Genomic DNA, 24,363 nt, shown 5'->3' with positions numbered 1-24,363 from the left:
TTGCTCATCTATTTCTAAAACTCTGTCCTGACATACTCACTGACTGGCTGATCATTGCACAGTCCAAACCATAAGACCTAGGAAGCCTAAATTTCTAAAATTATTCTTAAATTCTGTTATAAGTGAATTTGGCAATTAAAATAGTTTCTACATTAAAACTTAAGCAATTTTAAAGGTCGCAAAAAAATCTATGTTAAACGAAAATAAACAATATGAATTGTTTATAAGGAATTCGGAACAGTTGTTATACAGAAATAATAATTAAGCTGTCTGTTTGAATATATTAAGCGAATCCCTTTCAAAGACTTTCGCCAAGACAAATGCATGACAAAACCCGCCAGGAGAGACGTCAAGTTCCTTTCTAAGCGTTAATCCCATAAATCTCACCTCTCTCCTGGGCCAATTTGGTAAAATAGTTTGCTATTTGATCAAATATATTTTCACACTTGCCTCATATATCAAGCGGGCAATGGGGCAAAATTTGCACTACAAATGATTTCAACACCAAAAGGCCGCCAAGAGCCAAGAGAGTAACAGCAACAAGGGCAATAAGAATAGGCCATATAACAAGAAGAAGAAGCAGAACAACAACAACAAGCAGACAATGCTGAGTTATGGGAAACACCGAGCGCATGTTGTACAAATTTTCTAAGCCCCCACAAGCAACAATAACAACAGTCCAGACAGACTAGAGAGACAGTCCGACAGTCAGTTAAACGCCAACGGACGACGCAGAATCAGAACAAAAACAACAACAAAAAAACTAAGAAAATAGCGCGCAAATCTTCAAAACTTTACAGCAAAGCATAAATCTCCTGACGCCTTTCTTTTGGGGGCGGAACGGTTCGGTTCCCGTTTAACTCCAAGTTTTGCTTTAGTTCGGTGCAAAAACAAAATGCTGCATAATTTCCGGACCCAAAAGACGCGATGTGAGCTGAGCAATTCGAAAAGAACAGAAAAAAAAGAAAAGAAGCAGACAAAAAATAAATTTTAAAGCCAAATGGATTACAATAATAATTTTTCATATGCAGATTTTGCTACAGTAAACTCTGCTGCTGCAACAAGTTGCCAAAGCCATGAATAATATTTCATTTCGCTGAGCATTTGCAAATTCTGTCTAGCCTACGACAGAATTGAAGCATCCTATGTGATGAACTAAGAGATACCTCGCAGAAATGCCTTTTTATTAGCTGTAATAGTTTTCTTTTCTTTTTACTTATAACATAACTTGAAAAGTTTTTTGTTTAAATATTTTATAGGTTTCAAAAGGTACGGAAAAATTAAAAATCATTAAGAAAACAATATTTTTCCCCTGAATATATTTTGAGGTTTGCAATTTTGATCTTATATAGTATATTCTGATTCTTTTTCTTAAGTTTTAGGAAAATTCTTGTACCTTTCTTCTACTCAAGATCCTCAATATTCTTTTACTTTGTGGTTTTAGTGTTAGATACAACTTGAATCATCCTTAAAAATCTGATTTTACATTCAAAATATGTACTAAATTAATTTTTTTTGCAAAAATTGATGAGATCAAATGCACTTATAGTTTTAGTCATTTTTAAATTGTGCTAAAGCTTAATTAAAATATAATTGTAATAATTAATTCGTTTCATGGTACATTAAAAAGTTTTGAAATATGGAGTTTTTGCTTGCAGTAGCATATGCTTTATATGCACGTTTATGATTACAGGGTATGAATAGGGTAGTCGAGTGGGCTGCTTCTATTTGATGCGCACTTCTGAAGCAACTCAGCGACGCCAATATGTTGCAACAAATTTGCATTCGACTGCGACTTGAACTTGCACTCCACTTGAGGCAAACAACCTCCATTTCCATCTTCATCTCCGTCTTCATCTGCAGCTTCACTTCCTCTGCCATCTTCAGATCCACATGGAGTTCTACATTGCCGTGTTTCATTGGCCATGCAAACGCAAAACGTTATCAACTTGAGGCTGCAAAGAATTATTATGCTCTCTGCTAAATATAATAAAAACAAACCGGGCATAGTTTCAGTTTGAGTTTGAGTTGGAGTTGGAGTTGGCCTGTGGCCAACCGCAAACTCCGACTCCAACGCCAGCTCCAGCTCCAACTTCAACTCCACATCCACTTGATGGACTTTAGTCAAAGTCAAGTTGGAGTTCAAGTTCTTGGCCGACAGTTTCTGCATAATGCAAGTCAACAATGTTCGTCGATCGTCGTCGATCCGAAGCAGTCAGCCTCATCATCATATTGCCAATAACGCATGGATTTGTGCAATAGATTTATTGAATTATTGCTTTGACCGTGGCAGGTACATGGCTCCACTTTACTCCACTCCACTCCACTTCACTCCACTTCACTCCAATCTTGGGACCTCATAGCTATGGAAAAATGCATTTGAGTGGGTGATAAATTCAAAGCGAAGCGATCCATGCAACTCTTCCCCTTTTTTTCTGCACTTCCCTTCCCTTCTGTTCACCCAGCACACATTTTCTTAGTCATTATAGCAAGCGGTCATAAAAGAAAGCTGCTGAAGTGCCTGGATCCTGGTCCAACTCAGAGTTAGAGTTAGAGTTAGAGTTTGAGACAGACTTGAAGTCCAGTCCTCATGATAAGTCCAATTAAAGTTGCCATTGCCATTGCGCAGCATTTAATAACAAAACGAATATTAAATACACTATGCAGCAGATCAAACTTTATCTATTTATTTAGTTGCATGAAATTATTTAACTAAAACGGTTGACATAAATGGTTTATTCAAAACTTTATCATTTAAATAAAATTATTGAATTGAAAATAAACAATTTAAACTTTAATATTTAAAATTAAATTTTCTTTTAAAATATTAAATATGTTTTTATATTATTGTTTTATATTAATTAGCATTTTTTATTGAAATTTATAACAAAATATGAATAAATTATATATTTTAATTTATTAAAATTTAAAATTAAAATGAGTAAACCATACATAATAATTTATAATGAAAATTCATATTGAAATTTAAAAAAATTCGTTGTGACCTCTGTGTAATCAAAGAGCATACAACAATAAAATGATTGCCTTAGTTTTTGGCCTAAACGCTGGCCAATTGGCCTGAATGGGGCCGGGCCATCATAAGCAAATAATCAAGCAATAAATCTCACTTGGCAATGAGCGATTTACGTTTTCAGCCAAATTTTCGACATATTTTTGAAAGTAAAAACTAGAAAACTATTCTGCAATTATTTGGCAATTTGTGCCCCAGAAATTTCTATGATTAATTGCCGAAAGAGTCACTGTTCGAGTCACAGTCACAGAAACAGTCACAGTAACAGTTACACAAAGAGAAAATTGTTTTGAAATATTAAAATTTACACTTTGATTATTATGTATCTCAGATTTTTGGATAAACATGAATCTAAATAAAATTTAATATGTGTACATTCAATTGAAATATATTTCATATTAAATTTAAATTATTTGCAAATTAACAACGGTTGTATATTTAATTAAATTATTTTATTCTTGACTGTTGTCTCCACGGAACAAAAAAAAAATTATTTTCTTATTTATTGTCCAACAAAAATTTATCAATCGGCTGCAAAATATTAAACTTCAATATTTTCACGAAATATTAAAATTTTGATAAGAGTATGTAAGTTTTTTTTTAGTTTAATTAAAGTGTTTTATATATAATTTTTATGCGTTTTTATATATAAATCTCTTTTAAGAAATCAATTACTGTTGAATGTATGCTTTTTTTCTCTGAGTGTACAGTCTGCTGCCCTGCTGCTCTAAATTCTCGATGGTGATATTTAAATTTCAACCTGCTGCGCATCGAGAGATTCTCGCACCGTTAAGTGCTCTTCAGCTCCGTCTCCAACTTGGAGTCCGACTCCAAAGTTGATTGCTTGAGGCGCACGGGCTCAAGTGCGGTGTTGTTGTTGTTGTTGCTGTTGTTGTTGGTGTTGTAGAGTCTGAACTGTGTCTGTGTCTGTGTCTGCCCTGCAATTGCTTTGATTTCTCCCCACAATTACAAACGCTGACAGTAGCCGACCGATCTTCAACTTCATTAGAGAGATTTCGATATTGTTTGAATGCCACTGAATGCTGAAAAAAAAAACTAAAGATATACATACACACCGATACATATTCATGTATGTATATAATTGGTAGTCAGTGTGGCAGGCAGGCTGGCACTTCACTTTCCAACTATGACATGGCAATAATAATTGCGTTGGCCAGGGGCGTTGTGGGTTGGGGGGGAGTGGAAGGGGGAAGAACAGGATTCTGCTTTTCGGTAGCGATTTAATCACTGAGAACTACAGCGAGAAAGAGAGGGGGAGGGGAAGAAAAGCAGGAAGAAAAAAAATCTGCCTGGCAGAGATTAACTACTATTTGAAAATCAATATTAAAATTTAAACAAAAGGCAATTTTTAAATTAAGAGAAATGTAAAAAAAATGTATATACATACATTCAGGTGCTGGCGTTGCTAAATAACTCAAAACCATCTAAATCTACTGGTATAAAAAGCAGAGAACAGAGTTAGAGAGTGTGGTAAAAAATAAGCAACTATAAGGTAGGGAGAGAAATAGCAAATATGTCATTTGTTTTAATTTAAATTGTCAACAAATATGTAGAATTGTGTAACGCATCTTACAAGACATCAAGACATCAAAACATTAAAAGCTTCACATAAATTAAGTTAAGGCTATCTATTCATTTCTTTGGGCGAATCATCATAACCGCTTTTTTATGGGATTAAAAGTGACCCCGAAATTTGTACTAACTGATGCCTTTGCCATATTTATTAAAAACAATATATTTATATAAAATAATTTATTTAGCCATATTTCGCCTCTAATTATTTTAAATTTTTGTTGTTCATTTATTTGATAGCTGTGAATTTATTAAGTAATTATTAAAGATGTAAGATATAAGTATTTAATTCTGTGCGTGTAAAAAGAATAAAAGTGGGAGTAAAAAATCGCATGCAATAAATTTCATTGTCTTCGGCTAATGTGCAAGCAATCTGACAAAGTAAATGAACATTAATTGCAGTGTATTAAAATGCAATAAATTCATAACAAAGTGAAACTATTTGCTGGGGTCAAGTTGACAGGTACAAATAGCATTTGAGTGCCCAATGGAGACTTTTTACTAGTAGACCCAATTTATACACTGTCCCGCTCTCTCTCTCCCTCTCTTTCTTGTCTCTCTGTCCTCTTGTGCACAGGTCAGAGCGTCACGCTTGATTCGTGCGCTGTTATGATATTTTAATAAGATCTGGCAGCGCTGTAAAGACGTTGCCATTTGTTTGGTTATTGGCAGTTTAAACTGGGCAAATATGCAGTCACTGTTAGTTACCATACACGACTAGACTATATATAATAATAGTTGTTTGCCAGATACAACAGCCACACAAACAACAACACAAACAACAACAATCGAGTGAGATATTTAGATTAACAGGTTGTTTTCATTACAATTCGTGCTTTTTAACAAGCAAAACGTGCACTTTCTCCGCACGCAGAGCCAATAATTTCAGTGCCTTACTCCATGACTTCTTTGCCTCCCTGTAACTCCATCGACTCCTTCGATTCCAGCTCTGACTTCGACTCCGACTCCGAATCCGACTCCCAGACTCCTTGGCGTGGAACAATAGCCACATTGCCAGCGACAGAGATAGAGATAGATGCAACGACTGAGACTAAGACTGAGACAGAGACAGAGGCATCGACATTAACATTGACTTTACACGACTTTGGTAGCTTCATATTTTTATTGTTGTTTCGCATTGCGCATTGTAAAGAATGTTTGTTTTTTCATTTTTGTTTGTTTTTTTTTTTCTTTTCTTTTTTTGGTCTCTTTTTTTTGGTCTTGGATCGTGCCAGCGTCCTTAAACTCTTGTTTGGTAGCTGGCATAACGCATCTTTTTATAGGCACATATATACTTAGTACAAGCTGAACGGGTATGATGAATTCATTAGAAAATATGTAGCTTTGATATAATTAATAACTTTCATAGATCAGAAAATAAATATATTTATTTAGTTCCTATTTACATAGTAGAAATATTGATTTACTTTCTATATAATAGATTTATTTATATATCTAATTTAATTTTTTTTTTGATTATAACTGAAAATTCTCCTCAATCTAATCAAAAACTCTTTATTTTGTCAATAACGTAAATTTAATTAATTTAAATTCAATAAAGTTAACAATTGACAATTTAATGTCTACACGTAAATGAAAATTCTCCGATTATTTCAGTAGGTATAAAAATGCCTGCTATTTAGAACTTTTCTACAGGGAATTTCAGCTTCGTTTTTGGGCCAAAAAAGCTGCATTTTGGCCATTCTCAGTTGCTGCTTATGCAAATAAAGCGGCGTTTTGGTCACGTTTATGGATTGTACGTTGTAAAGTGTCAATTTCTCAGATTCAAAATGCGCAAGCACACACAGATATCTACTTGTAAAAATACACTGAAAAATACGAACAACTTCTAAAATCAAGGGCACTTGACTTAAATATTTTAATCTCAAAATAAGACAAGATTTAAAATATTAATCTGAAAAATAGCTGTTCTTATTCTTTTGAGAAAAAATATGTTAAATTGTTAGGAAGGCATTAATATGTCATAGTTTCGAGTCTAACTCTTTCTAAGGAAAAACATAGTAATCGAATATTTATAAAATTTCGAAGATAGGAAAAATGTGTAAATATCAAAATAAAACCACAATAAAAAAATTACAAACTCAAAAAATTTCCAAAATATTTTTTTTTGTTGACTTACATTTTAGGAACATTTATTCTTATTATAAGAACTTGGTGTCATTTGAAATGTTCTCTCTCTCAGGTCAAGATGTGATTTTAAACTTAAGAATTTTATCAGTGCACATTTGTATCTGTGCTAGAACGCAGAACGTGCAGCTTATGTCATAATCGTTGGAAATCCTTGGTTGGGAATCTGTTGGGTGTTAATGTCCACATTCTCCAAGTGGTCAACGAGCGTTGTTTTTGCTGTTGTTGCTGTTGTTTTTCCCACATTTCGCGTTGTTGCCATGTTACGGCCATTTGTTTTATGGAGTTTGGCTACTGTGCACTTGCCAACTTCTGTTGCCAACTTCTCTACCGCTCTTGGCCATTATTCTCAGCTTTGACTAGAACAATGGATAGTTTGCATGTAAACTTGACTCCCTATGCGATGTGTGTGCAGGACATGGCAAAAAAAAGAAAAAAAGAAAACAACAACAGCAACATCTACAACAACAAGGCTGTCTGCTCATGTAGCAAAACGAACAGCAACAACAACACTAACAACAATCACGAATCTGTTGGCAAACGAGCGAACAGAGCCGCCAATGAGGTAGCTAAATGAGCCAGCTGCCTGAGAGTTAACAAATTGCGCCTTTATTACCAACATCTCACTTAAAACTCACTCCAACTCACTCCAACTCACTCCAAAAAGCTGAACCTGATAGATGTGCCCGCCAAAACTAAAAAAAAAGCCAAAACTCTAACGAAAGTCGGACCCATTAGGATAACTATCGCGTGAGAGCGGAGGCGACTCCAATTCGAGGTGTGTGAGCGGGGAAAAGGGAGGGATGAAGGGCAAACCGATGCTGATCCTGACTTGCCGATGCTCCACCAAGCTAAGTGGGCTAAAGTAATGAGCCGACGCCGAAGCTCCTCTCTTTCAGCTCCTCTCTTTTAGCTCCTCTCTTTCAGCTCCTCTCTAACATCTGCAACTCCAACTCGAAGCTGCCGCTCCGCCAGATCTCAAATGCTGCGATTGCTGACTGGCGCGCATGCGCAATAAACAAACACGCCATGTTACCGTTGTCCCGTTGTCTGGCACCCGATTCGAGAGCACCGTGGAGTCACAGTCCTTTAAAATCTGCAAAAAATTAGAAGCATAAATAATAAAGATTTTTTCACTGTATAGTTGTAACAACATTTTTAAATATATTCTTTTGTGAAAATTGATATAATGTTGATAAGGAGAAAATATAAAAAAGGGTCAGTGAGAAAAAAATATTACATACTCCAATTTTGATGCAGTATCAAGGATACAATATAAAAAAAAGGTCAGTGAGAAAAAAATATTACATACTCCAATTTTGATGCAGTATCAAATAAAATGCCAAATAATGAAAAAATTAATATTCCGCAAGGAAATCGGTTAAGTTTTGACAGAGTTATGCCGGTTTGAAGTTTTGGACAACGTGTCAAGGGGTTGGTATGGAAATATGGACAGTGATAGAAAAAAAATGGATTTTTTATTTTTAATGCAGAGTTAAATAAGAGGTCAAATATTGAAAAAATTGATATTCCGCAAGGAAATCTGTTAAAATATGACAAAGTTATGACGGTTTGAACTTTTGGGGGGTTGGTATGGAAATATGGACAGTGATCGGAAAAATTTGACAGTGAAAGAAAAAAAATTGTATTTTCCAATTTTGATGCAGTATTAAATAATAAGCCAAATAATGAAAAAATTGATATTCCGCAAGGAAATCGGTTAAAATTTGACAAAGTTATGACGGTTTGAAGTTTTGGATAACGTGCCAATGGGCTGGTATGGAAATATGGACAGTGATAGAAAAAAAAATGGATTTTTTAATTTTAATGCAGAATTAAATAAGAGGTCAAATATTGAAAAAATTGATATTCCGCGTGGAAATCGGTTAAGTTTTGACAAAGTTATGACGGCTTGAAGTTTTAGATAAAGCAGAATAATGAAATATAGTGTTGGAAATTCAATCAAATTATTGAGACTTTCCATGAAAGAATCATGTAACTATAAGCTGCAATCCTCAGTGAATTTCAGTCATTTTAAATACTTTTTTGTACTATCCTAAAATTAATTATTATTTCCACTTAATATATCACAAATTTAAAAATTAAACACACTTCTTGGAGTTTTGTGACCATTGTGAGCAATATGGAGTGTTAGTTTGGACTTGGCAGCTTATTGTTTTGGCCTGGCTTTCAGTTGGTGTCAGCTGGTGGGAGTTGTGCTTGCCAGAAATGAAATGAAATAATAATTATTATTAACTATTAGCGTTGGCTGGTAGCCGCTGCAACAGATGAAGCTGCAACCGATGCCGATGCCGATGCGGCATTTGCCACCATTCGGGACTCAACAAAAAAAAGGAAAGAAAAAAAGCTGGACTTGGAAGCACTTGAAGCGGCTTTTGATTGTTTATGACCTTAAGTTGTCGTGCCGCAGTGAAAAGGTCATCATTAAGCGGTGTCTTGTTATGGTTGTTGTTTTAGTTAGTTAGTTAGTTGTTTTGTCTGGAACTTTCGGGGAGGCGGTGTCTAATTTGTGGCTGGAGTCTTAACTTCTGTTTGCATCTTTTATTATTTTGATTTTTGTCGGCGTTTGGGCATTTTTTGTTGCATCTTCCTTTGATTTTTATGATGTTTTAATTTGTTGCACGTTGCAGTAAATTTGTTTCGATTATTCGATTACTATTTAATGGACAACAGGTTCAATTTCTATGCTGTGCACTTTAAACTTTGACCAGTCAACGAGAAAGCTAAAAGGGAGTGTCCAATTGGAATTGGAATTGGACTGTGACACAATTATGCATATATTATAATCCCCAAATGACCAAAAATCCATGGACAGTTTCCCATCACTTGTCAATTGGGTCGAAATCGGTTGTTGTCGTCATTCAAAGTGATTCGGGCCCAAAGCCGTCATCCTACCATTTTTCAAAAGTCCACGAAGCTCTTAGGTATTTGATCTTGTACCGCAATAAATAAATCCCCAAAGCTAGAAACTTCCTCAAACACACACTTGAGCGCACTTGAGTGACCAACAACAAATGGGAACACAAACAAGTCAAAAACTATTTTATCTACAACACATGTCGCCGCTAATTAACAAAAATTCAAAACAACATTTAAAACAAGCGGATCAGTCGAGCACACTCGACAGTAGAATACCCTGTGCGACGTTAGGGACGCCGAAAATTTGATGCCCTTGTTGAGCTCTGTTGTACATTTTCCTATGGCATCTATATGATATAATTGACCGATTTAAAACAAATTTTGTCAAGATGCTTAAGATTAGTTTTTCAAACTAAAACTTGATTTTAGACTAAGCGATCCTATGGCAGCTATTTAATATACTGGTCCAATCCAAAATTAAAAATACGTTTGATCTACATATGCTATCCACGAACCTACAAACAGAAGTTTCTATCTCTTAAAGTCATAACTTATGACTCAAAAGACTACAAGGTGTTCTATATTCAATTGAATTACACCTTAAAGAATGAACGTGCCAAAATTTGAAAATAAACTATCTGACACTATAGTGAGTCTACATTTCAAATTTGGTGCTTCTAGCTCTAACCATCTCTGAGATCTTTACGTTTATACCGACAGACTAACATGGCTATTGATGCTTATCACAAATATATATATTTTATGGGGTCTGTCACGCCTCCTGCTGCCTGTTACATACTTTGCACAGAGCTTATATACCCGCATAGGGTATTAAAATATTTACGCTGCCAGATGAACAAGAAATCGGAGAGAAAAAAATATACACCAAAAAAAAAAAAAAAGGATTAAAATAAAAAATTGAGAAAATGCTTTCAGGCTAATCCCAGCGTCTCATGTTCTCCACCATTTGTTGCTGTTATTGTTGCTGTTATTGTTTTTGTTGTTATTGTTGTCGTTGTAGCTGCTGGACACACACTTGTCGGTTGGGCTCAAAGCGACATTTCCCACATCAAAAAGATTTCGTCACGCATAATATTTTTGTTGTACGTATTTGATTTTTTATATCCAAGGGATTCATTTGAAAAATTTGTTTCAACCGAACAACAACAGATTGAAAAAAAAAACTGAAATAAACTGAAATTATTAAGTCATGCAGAAGACAATTGGATCATTTGTTTACAAGGTGTGTTTTTTTTTAGAGCCGCATGTGCAACAGGTTAAAATGAGTGACGTGTTTCGTTGTTGTTATTGTTGTTGTCTTATTTGTCCGGGGCCGCTTTTATTTTTTCTCATTTGACTTGACTGAAAATCAGCTTAAATATTTATAATTAATGTCTGCTATTGGCCATTGACAAGTCCATTAAGAAAGCTTTTGCGAAATCTTGATTGACTTGCTCAGGGATAACACGCTTGACAGAAAAGCATTATAGAATGGTTGCTGTTTTCTAAGCAAATCTATTAAAATTACCCATCTCTATTTTTAAATATTATCAAAGTAGTTATTAGAATTCGACTGAAACTTCAATAATTAGTTTGCCGGACAGACGGCCAGTGGTAAATCAACTCAATTCTTTTACTGATCACGAATAAATATACTTTATGGAATCCTTCTGCCTGTTTCTTACATTTAACAGAACCATTAACATAATCCTTTTTGTCCCATTTTTGCTCATTGTTAATGGAATCGGGGTATAAATATAGTCGATTTAAAATATTGTTCAGAGTATTAGAATAGAAAAAAATTCAATTTAAAGTTTCATATAGAAAATCTGACATAGATTCTTGCCAACCCAATTTATATAAGCTAGAAACAATTGACATATTTGCTATTTCGCTCATTCAACGTTCTTTATCTCTATTTTGCAAATAAGGAAATGAGTTTGCTTAGCATATGTTATATTCATTAGTAAAGTCATGCATTTTTTTGTTTTTTTTTGTAGCCCACGACTTGGTTATTATGATCCTGGCCAAGTGCGCAATTTGAAAGCCTTAACTGAGCTTTAACCCATTATAAAGCCCTGCGGCAGATCTTTCAGCTGTGTTTTTTTTCAGACTGCGTTTGTTGTTGTTGTTTGTCTGTTGCTGTTGTTCTTGTTGTCGTTGTTATGACTAATAAAATGTTAACATGCAAAACATTCGCGCAAGCTAAAAAAAAATGTCAAAAGCCAACAACACGTTTTTGATTATGGCCCACACGTTGTTCTTTTAGTGAGACAGAGAGACATGAAAAGGAGAGACACACAGACAGACAGACAGACAGACAGAGAGACGGACAGAGAGTCAGTTAGTCAGTTTCGGTTCAGTTCTCTGCATCTGCTGGTGTTTGGCTGTTGGCCAAAAGATCAATGGTCAACTTGTGGCAGTGCTAAGATTTCCCCTCCCTCCCCCCTTCGCCCACCAAACACTATACACCCGGAGAAAAATGCTCTGAAATTTTAACATATGCACTTTGATTTATGTATTTTCGTCTATGATTTTGCGTAACATAAGAATTTAGTAGATATAAAGAGAACGCACTTTGTAAACGAAGATATTAATTATCAAATTATTTTATATTTAAAAAACATTTTTTTCATTAAATATAAACTTATTTTGTATTTGCAATAAAGTATAATGAAACAAATTATTTTAAATATATTGTGTTTTACTTTATTTTTTTTTTATATTATTTGTTTTTATTTAATTTATGTTATTTTTATGCATTTAAAAATGCATGTATGATACATATTCATATATTTTTTTTTAGGACAGTTCTCCTTTTAACTTGTCTGAGTGGGACTTGAACCCAGGTGTTATTTCTTTTGAGTGTATTTCGATTATATATATTACTTTTATATTAGATTTTAGTATTATATTTTAATACGTTTTCTATATAAATCAAACAAAAAATCAAATACAGTGGCATTTACATTTGCTGTGCCTTTTTTTCTCTAAGTGTATCCCAGCTTAACCTGTTGCATGATTCATTGGCTTGAGTTACGACTCGTGCTGTGCCAATTCTTTGATTTGCAGGGCGCGTGCTTCTTATCAGTGGCCGGTGCAACGGTTTCTGACAGTTCCAGACAGAGGTCCAGACAAAGGGCCACCCTTGAAAGGAATTCCAATTCCAGGGCAGCTCATAAACAAAGTGTTTGGCTTTCTCCTCTCTTACAATTTTCCATTTTATTCAGCTGCATCTATTCCTATCAATTAAACTCATTAAATTTATAATTTTTTTCCCCCATTTTTTTCTGCCACTGCTCAATTAAAACTCATTAAATCTTTAACAATATTCATAAAATAACAATAAAAATTCAAAAAGAAAAGAGAAACGAGAAGAAAAGATAAAAAGCAGCTAGAGAATGTAGAAAAATTGTTGGAAACTCTAATGCATTTGTCATGAACCTGCCAGGCTATAACAGCAATGTCGTACAGTGGGATAATCTCTCGTTTTGATATGCAGAAATCATATCTTTTGAAACAATATAGATTTTGAACAAAGCAGTTGATAGTTCATAAGCTTTAAAATTATGAAGAGACAATGTGTTCCTATTAGGGTGATTCAGGTTTATCGGTCAACGTTAAAAAATATTAAAAGTGCATATTTAACGTGTAAATTAAAAAAAAAAAATTTACTGTCCGAAATATACATTTTTATTACATTTTGATTTTTAAACAAAATTGTTTAGTATATAAAATAGTCAAATTACCCTAATTACATAATAGAAATACATTTTTTTGAAGATTTAACTATCGAATGATTTTGACACGAATTTAAGCGCTAATGCTCCACAGTGCGGCGGCGACTTTAAGCCAACTGCAAAGCCTTTGCAGTGACCGCGACCTGCTCTCCATTGTGCACATGATGAGGCTGAGGTTGAGGTGGAAACCTCGGCCCCGTTGGCGGCCAGCAACTACACGCTAATGGTCAACAACAGCAACAACAACAACGGGCTATAATGGAAAAACTTGCAGCGCACGCTGCCAACATTATAAAGAAATTGTAATAACAATAATGGCTCAATAATTTATTGATAAAGCCTCGAAGTTGCAGTTAAAGTTGTAGGCAGAGGTCGACTAATGTGTGTATATATATGTGTGTGTGTGTGTGTGTGTGTGTATCAAACGGTACTTAGTGAGTATTTTTGATTTTTTGGTAACTTCATTTCATGCGAGAGTCGAGTGCACAGAGCGCGTAGTGAGGCAAATCGTTAGGTCCACAGAATCGTGACTCCCACATTTTAACCCTTGACCTCACCACGAGCGAATGAAGTTAACTGGATGCCAGATTTTACCCCCTGCCATCCTCTCCCCTCCCTTCCTCTCCTTCTCCCACTCTTCCTCCCCACATTCCAACCGTTGAATTGTTTGTTGTACCTGCTTTCTTTCAAAAAATAATAAAACACATAGGGAAATACAGTTGTAGAGGGGTGAAGAGAGTTGAAGTTGGGTAAACCGAAAATCCACAATAATCATACAATTTATTACCTTTGCCTTTTTGCAAATTCTCGAACTCAAAATGACAATAAATCATGTGCACATTTTGATTTTGGACCCTTATGTAAGTCGCTGCCATGGCACGAGTCGGTGCATTGTTATGGCCAAAAGGATATCGAAATGGCCCCGAACCACAGAAAGACTAACAGACGGACAGACAGACAGACGGACGGACAAGTGCTTGTTGAAAGTAAAGTGTGCAACTGCCCTGAGGGAAAAATGGTCAAAGTAAAAAGTCAAAATTGCAAAAGTTTCCCAACCGGGTTAAACTTATTTTTTAAATTTTAAATCTCAATTTTTCACTTTTAATCAACTTCTTTAGTACAAAATCAGAATTATTATTTTTTTTTTTAAATTTTTCACTAAAAAATTATGTTATAAAAGTTTTTTTTAGAGGTATAGAACTTCGAATTGAAATAAAACACAAGATAATCGTTTTAATGTCCCTCAATTAGGCTTTATTATGTAACTTGTCTATATTTTAACTAACCATTTTATTGTGTTTCATTCATTAAGATTACTAATTCAATTATTTATGTCATCCTCTTTGGAATTTTTTGTTGAAATATTTGAATTCCTTGTGAAATTCCAAAATAATTTCGGCTACTTCAAACGCAGCCCTTAAAGCGTTTCCATCGGTAGGTTGGACAGCCAAGGTGTAAATGAAAATCATATTTACGCACCTCGACTAACCAACAAACTCACTCACTCTCTCACTTGCGGTGGACACTTGCCGCAGGTTATCACCAGGAACAACATGGGCAACAACAACAACTACAACAACAACAACAACAACAGCAACAACAACAATTATTATTTTGTTCAGCTTCGTCACGGATCCAGCTGAATTTCGGGTTGTAATTTTGGTACCACATTTGGCATGTTCTAATTTACAAGCGAGAGAGCGACGAATATTGAAAATAAATCTGAAAGGAACCCCAAAAAAAAAACAGCGCCAAATGTAAGCCAATCACGACAGAGGGGAGAGGGGGAGAGAGAGTGGGAGGGAAAGAGGGAGAGCGAGGGGAGATGGAGTTCAGAGCGCGTTACGTGCTTGTAAATTCAAATTTTTTGGGGCCAATTGTGTAGTTGGATTTATTCGCCGGTGTCTTGGTCAGTTTTGCCTTTTTCGTGGTTCATTGAGCCGCGTTCCGTGCATAAATTAATGAAATATGAAAAGGAGCTTGTTCTCGGAGTATAGGCGGGGAGGGGCGGGGAAGGAGCGGGATGGGGCAACTAAGGGAAACAGGAGACCGCACACAATGTCCAACATGGTTTATTAATTCAATTTGTGCCTAAATTAACGTGTAAGTGCTTAAATATTAAATTACCGGCAACGTCACATCAACTTCTTGACTTCCTCTTCTTTTTTTATTCTGATTTTTGCGTGTGCCAATGTCAATGACTTTTCATTATCTACTTGACTGTTAATCATTGTTGTAATTAAATTAAATTTCTATTTTACTTTAGAATATAGATAAATGTTGAGGCAAAATAAAAGTTAAATAAATTCAGCTAACCAATCATATTTTGCCAAATAAAATATCAATTCAAGATACAAATCATATTTGGCATGCCAATTTGTAATTTTACCCAAGATTAAAAAATTTAAAGAAATTTAACAAGATAAATGCACTTTGAAATAATGTTTTGAGCTAATAAAGACAAATGGAGTTTGGTTTTATTTTATTTTTTTGTTTTATTATTATTAGAGTTCATAAAAAGATTATTCTACATTAGTGTTTTTATTACAAACAAATGAAATATATAAATAATCAAAAAATGTATTAACATTAATTTAGACACATGGAGGTGATACAGTATGTTAGTATTCCTAAGACAATGAGTTTATTTTTTAAATATTATGACGATCTTATGAAAATTTAAATTAATGAAAACAAGTAATGAAAAAATCAAAATTTTGAACAAATTCAGAACCATGAAATTAATAAAAATAACTAATAAAAAAGTGATACTCTAACAAGGAACTGCATAGAGCTTAGAACATTACAATCATAATATGTATGAGATTGTAATTGATCAGCAGACTGAATAACAAATCAATTTGTACCATTTGATTTTTTTTTGGTCTAAGTAGGAGATTTACTTCATAAAATCAATCAAACATTGGCAGGTCGTTTGCTTGAAACCACCACTTAAGCCACCGGCTGGCGACAATGTGGATTCACCTTATCATCACTGCCAACACCGCTATCATTTGCACATCTGGCGTTGAAATTCCAATTTCACTACCAATTCCAATACCAATAGCGTTATTTAAGCCCGCTTGCGCCCACATAAGCTTTGACTAATTGCCGAGGAAATCGATGGTCGATAAAAAGCCTCTCAACTTTAATTTATGGCGCCTAAAAGAAAAAAACTTATATATGTGTAATAATTTGAAACTGATTCACATTTTAGTCATGCAATCTATAGAAAATCTTGGCATAAATTGTACAAAATTTAACTGTTCTGTAAATATTATTAATCGACCACTTTACGCATTCTAAATGTGCAAATCATGCCACAATATTGTGTGTTAAAGTTGCAACATGTACGCGTTGTTGTGTTGCTTGTTTAATTTTATTTTGTACATTTTTTGGCGATTTAAAATCAAAAGAACAACAAGCATTTTGTCTAGACATGCCATGTTTAATTTGGCCTTTAATTTCAGACTGATTTTTGGGGTCTTCGGAAAAATGAGAACATAAACTCAATGAGAGTAAGAAGGTTTTAGAAGACAACTCAATTAGAATAAAAATAAAGACAACTCAATCAGAATGGATATAATTATGTTTGAAATATCCTTAACTAAAATCAAGGATCAATCAGTGCTAAAGAAATTTTTTTTATTAGGAAAAATAATTTTTCACGAATAAATAACAATAATTATACAAAATTTTGATCATGTTCGATTTTGTCTGAAATGTGAGAAAAATAGGAATTAATATTAACAAAGTTTACAATTTGTTATACAACATTTTTTCACTTAACATGTATGCCAATCCATGCACTGATTGTCAATAGGTTTTATGAATAATAAATATTAGAACTGTTAACGAAATATATTTAAGTTACCTAACAATTTATTATAGATAATAATATAGTGCAAAATATCTCATTTAGTTTAATTGCTAGATTAAGTCCAGTTTTTAGCCAAAAAAAAAAAAATAAATGTGATTGTGCCATTAGTTGGTATCGCCAAAGTCACGAATTAGTCCATTAGTTAGCGCCATGTTAACGATTCGATATCTAAGCACAGGCGGCAACCCTGACATCTGCCAAGCCCACCCAAACAACAAAATCTAGCATTTGATTCATGGTTTTCAATTGGCAAATCATTAACAACTAATTAAATTATATAATGCAGTCATTAATTAGGCAGAGAACGAAACTAAATTGAATTCTAAGGTAGAGTCCAAAGATTTATATATGTATTTCCAGAGTTGCCTTTCACTTTAAATTGGTTACAGTTTTATTTTTTTTTACAAGAAAAATCGAAACAAAGTGGAAACGAAACGAACTACATAATAATGACAAGAAGTTTGTGCTAAACTTTTGCACTTTGACATTGTGGTTTGACCCACCAGGTGCACCACAGCAACACTGCACCCACAATTGGCACGCTTTATGCGGCGGCAGTTGTAAATATTTAATAACTACATTAATAACAGCAGCAGCAATAATGACAATGACAACAGCAGCAGCAGCAACAACAATTGCAACACCAGCAACAACAATCATAATAACACGCGCTGTTTTTTGTTCTTTTTTTTTATTCTCAGCGATTGCAATTTGCCAATGCAATAAAAACTACCGTTTTGAGCCACGTTTTGGCCACGTTTGCTGTTGCCAATGGTATGAATTGAATGAATGTCATTAATTTGACAACAGCAACCGTTAAATCAGCAATTCAATCACCAGCAACAACAACAAAAACACACGTTGGCGACAAAAGAAACGGTTCTCGATTCTCAATTCTCAGTTTGGTGTTTTAGTTTCCTTTTTGTTGTGGTTGTTGCTGTTGTTGTTGTTGTTGTTGGCCTCTCGCGGCGTGAGTCTTAAATTACCAACCTTGCCACAATTTTCAAAGCGCATTCGCATTCGAATTTGTTTGCAGTAATTGGCCGGCAAAACTGGGAACTGTTGCAGTTGTTGCCACCGCACCCATCAGCAACAGTTGCTGGTGTTGCTGCACCACCCAAGCATTCATCGTATGCCTTTTGCCTTTCAACTTCTGTTACAGGTGTCTCTCTTCTGATCGTCTGAGCCAACATTGAAAGCCAAGTTGCTGCCGTGTCAATGACAGTTCAATGTGCTCGCGATTTGTTGCTGTTGTTGCTGTTGTTGTTGCTGGCAACAGTTGTCGCACATGCAAATCGTGACTGTTGGCCAACCGACCTCCATCACAAGTTGCCAAACAAACTTGCCAGTCAGTCAAGTCAGTCGAGAGTCAGTTCAGTTTCAGTTAGTCTCATGCTATGTTTACACAGTGACGCTTAACACAATCAATTTTAAGAAGAGCACTGTAAATTGAATTTTTTCTTTAATCTGGACTTTAATACCATATATTCTATTTTTGTTTTGTTTTTATTAAACACTGCTTTTTTTTTCGATATTAATACCATATATTATCCATTTTTTTTACTTATCCAATTTTTATATCATCTATAGTTTCACTCGTAATTTTTGGTCAATAATTGAATTTTGGTTTTATTATTTAATATCATAAAATTTTACACTTTATAGGGTTTTATCTTTATTTTTAATTCATATCTTAAATTTTTTTTTAAATTATCTGTTTTATATGTCCAGTCGTATCTTTAATTTTATATATTTTCTTAGAAATTATTTAGTTTTTAATTTTATTCTTTGCTTAATATCTTCAATTTGTTACCTAATTTTTCGTATGGGTATTTACTTTATTAAATCTGTTTGTTTATCCATTTCCAAGATTTTTACCTTTCATAATTATTTTGTTTTGTTTTTTTTTTTAATCCTTATTTTTTTTGTATATTTATTAAATCTTTAAATATGCATTAAATTTATTTTATTTTTTATTTAATATCTAAAGTTCGTTTGATTCTTTATTGTATTTATTTATCCATTTTTAATAGATTATTAATTGTATCCTTCTATGCTTAGGAACATGACTCATCGCGATATGTGCATCATTTCGATAAGTGCACATCGTGTAAACGCTCCGAGTCGCTCAGTTACTAAAAGTACTCAGTTGGCTCTGTAATTTTTCTTACGTTTTTGGTAGTTGAAATGCGAGTGATTTGCTTCAGACATTTTGATTGATTATTTTTTATTTTATTTATTTTTTTTTAGCAAAGCGACGACAAAACTGCGACCGCCTTTTGCCACCAATTGCCCCCGCCACTGCACCTACCCCTACCCCTGCCCGTGCCCCTTCCCCACCCCTCACTCCTCACCCTACCACAACACTCTCGACACCATCACGTTCTCCTTTAACTTTAAATCGCAATGCTTCCTCAAGTTTTTGGCCTGTCAAAATCGCGTTTTGGCCACCAACAACTTTGCCAGGTTTTTTTTTGGCCGCGTCATGCGCACAAAAGTCGCTCGCTTTTATTAATTATTTTGACCCAGAAATTGTTGTTCGATTTGTGTGTTAAGTATTATATATATATGTATCGCAACGGAACGGAACGGAACGGAACGGATCGGTTCGGAATCTGACGATCCAAGTGCGGATCTGTTTCGGGGATCGGCGCGCGTTTGTTGTCAGTTAAATTTACCACCTGTGATGAATAACGTTACATTTTGTTGATTTGTTGTTATTCATTATGTTGTAGCTGTTGTAGTTGTTGTAGCTGTTGTAGTTGTTGTTGTTGCTTATCGTGATTTATCGCATTTATTAAGTACCAGCGGAATCTGGCATCAGAATCATTCGGCTACATTACGACTTTGCCTCTTTGCCATGCCCACATAAAAGTTGATTACTCAGGTGTCTGAGTGCGTCTCTCTCTCTCTCTCTCTCTCTCTCTTTGTCTGTCTCTTTCTCTCGCCTTCCTTCTTTGTTTGTGCATGGGGCCATGTACCGTTAATTAATTTGCAAGTTGTTTCTTGGCTTAGTTTGAATTTGTTTACTAGTGTACAGTGTGCGGCTTCGGGGCATGTGAAGAGTTCACATTCGGAATTCGGAATTATATATATTGGTTAATATGTGTATGCAATTCGTGATATAAGTATGAAAAGTTGTGTAAATTTGCTTAGCTAAATTATTTTGTTAAAGCTGTCAATACGAGTATATCGACATCCATCCAATTTTGATTAAAATAAAACTTTTTCTAATTTAATTCGGTTTTTATTCGAAAAGCTTATTTATTAAAGAAAACAAAATTTTATTGATTTTCTTTATAAGCAAGCCTTTATTTTTAGATTAATTTTTTTCTTTTTTAATAATGATAGTTTATAGGGTTATTTTATTAAAAAAAATTCTATTAATTTTAAATTTTACAGATTTTTTATGTTGACAAAATATAACGAAACATTTGTCTAGTTAAGATTTAAGGTTAAATGATTTCTTTAAATAGTAATAAATACTTGTCACATATACACGTGTTAACTATAATTATGCGTTTATTTATTTATATAGCTTGCAATATCGACTGACAATTTTATTGCACACATAAACATAATTAAATTCGACTAATGTAGCGCATTAAGCACAACGGGAAATGAGAATGTGTATAAATAAATTGATGCTTTAATTTTTAACATTTTTTGGCTTATCGGCCAGTCTCAGTTTGGAAGTGTAGGGAGTCGACCTGGTCGAGGTTCTCACGGGAGTTGCGTTGCTCGGAACGATGGTGGCACGGGAGGAGGGCGGGGCACGTGGCAGATGCGGCATGGAGGCCGGAAATTGCACCGATGAAGTTGGTTGCCTGCGTTTCAAAGTGGCTCTGGCATTACTCGTATTACTCTTGGCACGCGGTCCTGGCGAGGACTTTCTCTCCGGCATTGGCTGCTCCTCCGAAGCCGGCATTATGGACGGAACCTCGCGTTGCATGCGGGGAGAGGGGGCAGCGGGATTGATGCCGTGAGAGCTGATGCTGCGACTGAGTGCCTCCAGTTGTTGTTGCGCCTCCAGATTCGTGTCACGCATCAATGTCGTGATCCTCTCGCGGCTCCTGCGCTCCTGCTCCAATTGATCCCGCTGCTGGTTGCGAATCGACTCGAACTCCTGCCAAAATGTCTGGCTTATCCGCCGTGTATTGCGATTGAGCTCACGGCGTAGGGCATGCACGACTTGTGCGTCACGTGGCAACTCATCTTTGGACATTGCTTGTGGCTTGAAGTGAACAATTTAGATACGTCTGAAAGGTAACTGGATACTAGTTGTGTGCTGTCTATCAATATATATATAATTTACACACTTGTCTGACATTTCAGTCTTTCAAGTTTTAACATTTAATCGATGCGAGTTTTCTACACTGGTCAGTATGTTTAAGAACAACTGAAATGTCTATTCTGTGAGATTAGTTAGAATACAAAGAAACTTTCTTATAGTGAAACTAGATTTTAGGCTGAACGATCCTATAGCATCTATATGATATAGTGTAACATTACATTATACCTTTTATTTGCCCATTTTTGTACACTTTAAATGTGTTCAGGGTGTATGCATAATTTTTCAAAGTGTATTCTATATTAAATGTCATGACCTCTTGCCAACCCTTTATAAATTCATTTATTCTTGATCAGTATCAAAAGCCGAGTTCATTAACCATCCGTCTTTATTAGCGCGTCGATTTCGGTGATTAAAATACCCAAGTATGTATTTTTGTGAATACTGTAAGATATAGATCAATGTGGCTGACCAATTCTAAGTACTTATAGATAGAGGCAAGAGCATAAAGATCGTATTTAAGATCGAGTTTTTCACTAAATGTCAAATTTAATTACAGGGTATCCGACTGTTGGGTGAGCTCTACTAATCCGTTTGCTTAAATAAAAGTTCTAAATATTAGCAGAAGTGGACTTCAATTCTAAAACAAAATATGTCAGATGAATGTTCTTGATTTTATGTATAAGTTATTATTCTTTTCAGGGTAAGCAACTTTCTTCTCAATTGTGGCAAGAAAAATGAAGCCCGTATCGAAATGGCATGAAAAGCAGAGAAATTATTTGTAAGAAGCATATTTGTTCTGTTTGTGTGTGTGTGTGTGTGTGTGTGTTCAGTCAATCAATCATGCGATAGAAGCTTCAAAACTTGGCCCAATTGGGTCTGGGCCAAACAATGGACTCAAACGATTGTCTTTGATATAATCGCGTCCACTTCACTTTAGTGCTTTGCAGTTGACTGAAGTCGAGTCCATTTAGCCAAAATGAAAACAAAATTGCCTCCTTTTTGTCTGTTTGTCTTGTTGTCTTTCTGTTTGGTTTTGTTGGCTTGTGGGTTTGTTTCCTGGCCAAGTTAACCCCCGCTGTGCACTTGTCGAAGCCAAAAGTTCAACGATTGCCTCCGACTGTTTTGAAATGCGGCTACCTAACCAAAGCAAAACAAGGCACAAGCCGAATCTCCAGTTCCCCGTTCCCAGTTCCCAGTTCCCAGTTCCCAATTTCAATTCCAATCCATTGCCAAATATTCACAATTTATCCTTTATGGCTTTTGTTTCTGCAGAAGTGAAAACAAAAGATTGTCATCAACATTCAGAGGTAGAAAGAGACAGAGAGAGGGAGAGAGAGAAAGAGACCAGAGAGCAGATCAACACCATCTTGATAGTACAAACTATATTATATAGTGTAGTGTATGGCATATATATTTACATATATGACTGATCGCCCTAATTGGGTGAAAGTGCTTAGAAAGTGTGACAGTGGTCGAAATATAGAAAACAAGAGCTCTCTCATCATTACCGATGCCCCCTGTCAAATCAATATCTATAGATATATGGCCTTTACCGGTACATGTAGCTATATAACATACATCACCCGCATATATAGGCATCCTCAGCAATCAGCTAGCAAAATGACTTCAACAAAAGCTTCGACTGTCCCTCAGTCTGTCCCTCAGTCTGTCCAGCTGTGAGATATTCCCAGGCCAGGAAAGAAAACTAGAACTCAAAATCATACATCACAAGCAATTACCGGCTAAAATGCGGCAGAGTAAGCATCAACAACAACGACTAACCTTGGCCAAAAGCAACGGAGGAAAAGAGAAAAACACAGCAACAACAACAACTAACCAGAAAGAAAAAAAATATATATAAATAAAATAAATATATATGTAACTATATAAAAGAGTGGACTGCTGTTATTATTGTTGCTGTTCATACACTGCGATTGTTTCAGGCATATCGATGATTTGTGCCAAAGAATTTTTGGTAAAATTCCACAAGGAAATGGTTTTTTAATCGTTTCGAAATTGAAACGGGCTGTAACACTTTTTAGCTTTTGTTTGACATTGTCAAGAAATTAAAATAAGCAAAAATCTCAAATATATATATCATGGATACATTTTCTAACGTTTGTGATTTTTTGTAATATGGAAAATATATTACTGGTAAAGCACTTTAAAATAAAAATAAAAGGTATAATTTGCTTATGGCAAAACAAATTTATTTATTTACGATAATTTTATGCAGTTAAAGAAAGCCATAAAATACAAAAAAATTTACAAATATTAAAAACAGGATTATTAAAATGACCAATTTCATATACATAAAATTTTCTTTAAGTTAAATTTAAAATAACAGAATTAACAACATTAAGCCTATTTGGGTTTGGTTTGAGCTTGTGCTTAACAATATTTATTTATTAATGTTTAATTTACGTTAAAGCAGTCGTAAATAAATTCATAATTTTATTTTAAATATTTGAAATAACATTATAAAAATATTATCAAGCTGAAACTAACCATTTAATTTTATGTGGCATTTAAATTTAAAACCGAAAAGATGAAAACAGCCCAAACAAATAAAATATTTAATATTAAAAAAAGTTGTGAAATTTAAAATATTACTGAATTATCACACAAAACGTAGTGGTTATTAATTGAAATGATCTGCTGAATATCCAAAAAATCAATGCACTGATAGTTATCAGTATTATTATTATAAATATGTAGTATTTCTTAGTAAATATAATGAGGCTGTAATTGATATAAATTTGGGTCGAAACACTTTAAAATTAAAATAAATTTAGTA

At 34.5% G+C, this 24,363-nt stretch overlaps 1 protein-coding gene across 1 annotated transcript; it reads right to left on the bottom strand.

Moving 5' to 3' along the window:
- Positions 1 to 20,896: 20,896 nt before the first annotated feature.
- On the bottom strand, positions 20,897 to 21,552 carry LOC117780951. Its single transcript, XM_034617649.1, has one exon. It carries the CDS (start codon positions 21,495 to 21,497, stop codon positions 20,922 to 20,924), a length of 576 nt encoding a protein of 191 aa, XP_034473540.1. The 5' UTR covers positions 21,498 to 21,552; the 3' UTR covers positions 20,897 to 20,921.
- Between the last annotated feature and the right edge of the window lie 2,811 nt (positions 21,553 to 24,363).

This window comes from Drosophila innubila, assembly GCF_004354385.1.
Source record: "Drosophila innubila isolate TH190305 chromosome 2L unlocalized genomic scaffold, UK_Dinn_1.0 4_B_2L, whole genome shotgun sequence".
NCBI lineage: Eukaryota > Metazoa > Arthropoda > Insecta > Diptera > Drosophilidae > Drosophila > Drosophila innubila.
The sequence above is the reverse complement of the archived record's forward strand: the minus strand, read 5'-3'. Positions and strand labels throughout refer to the sequence as shown.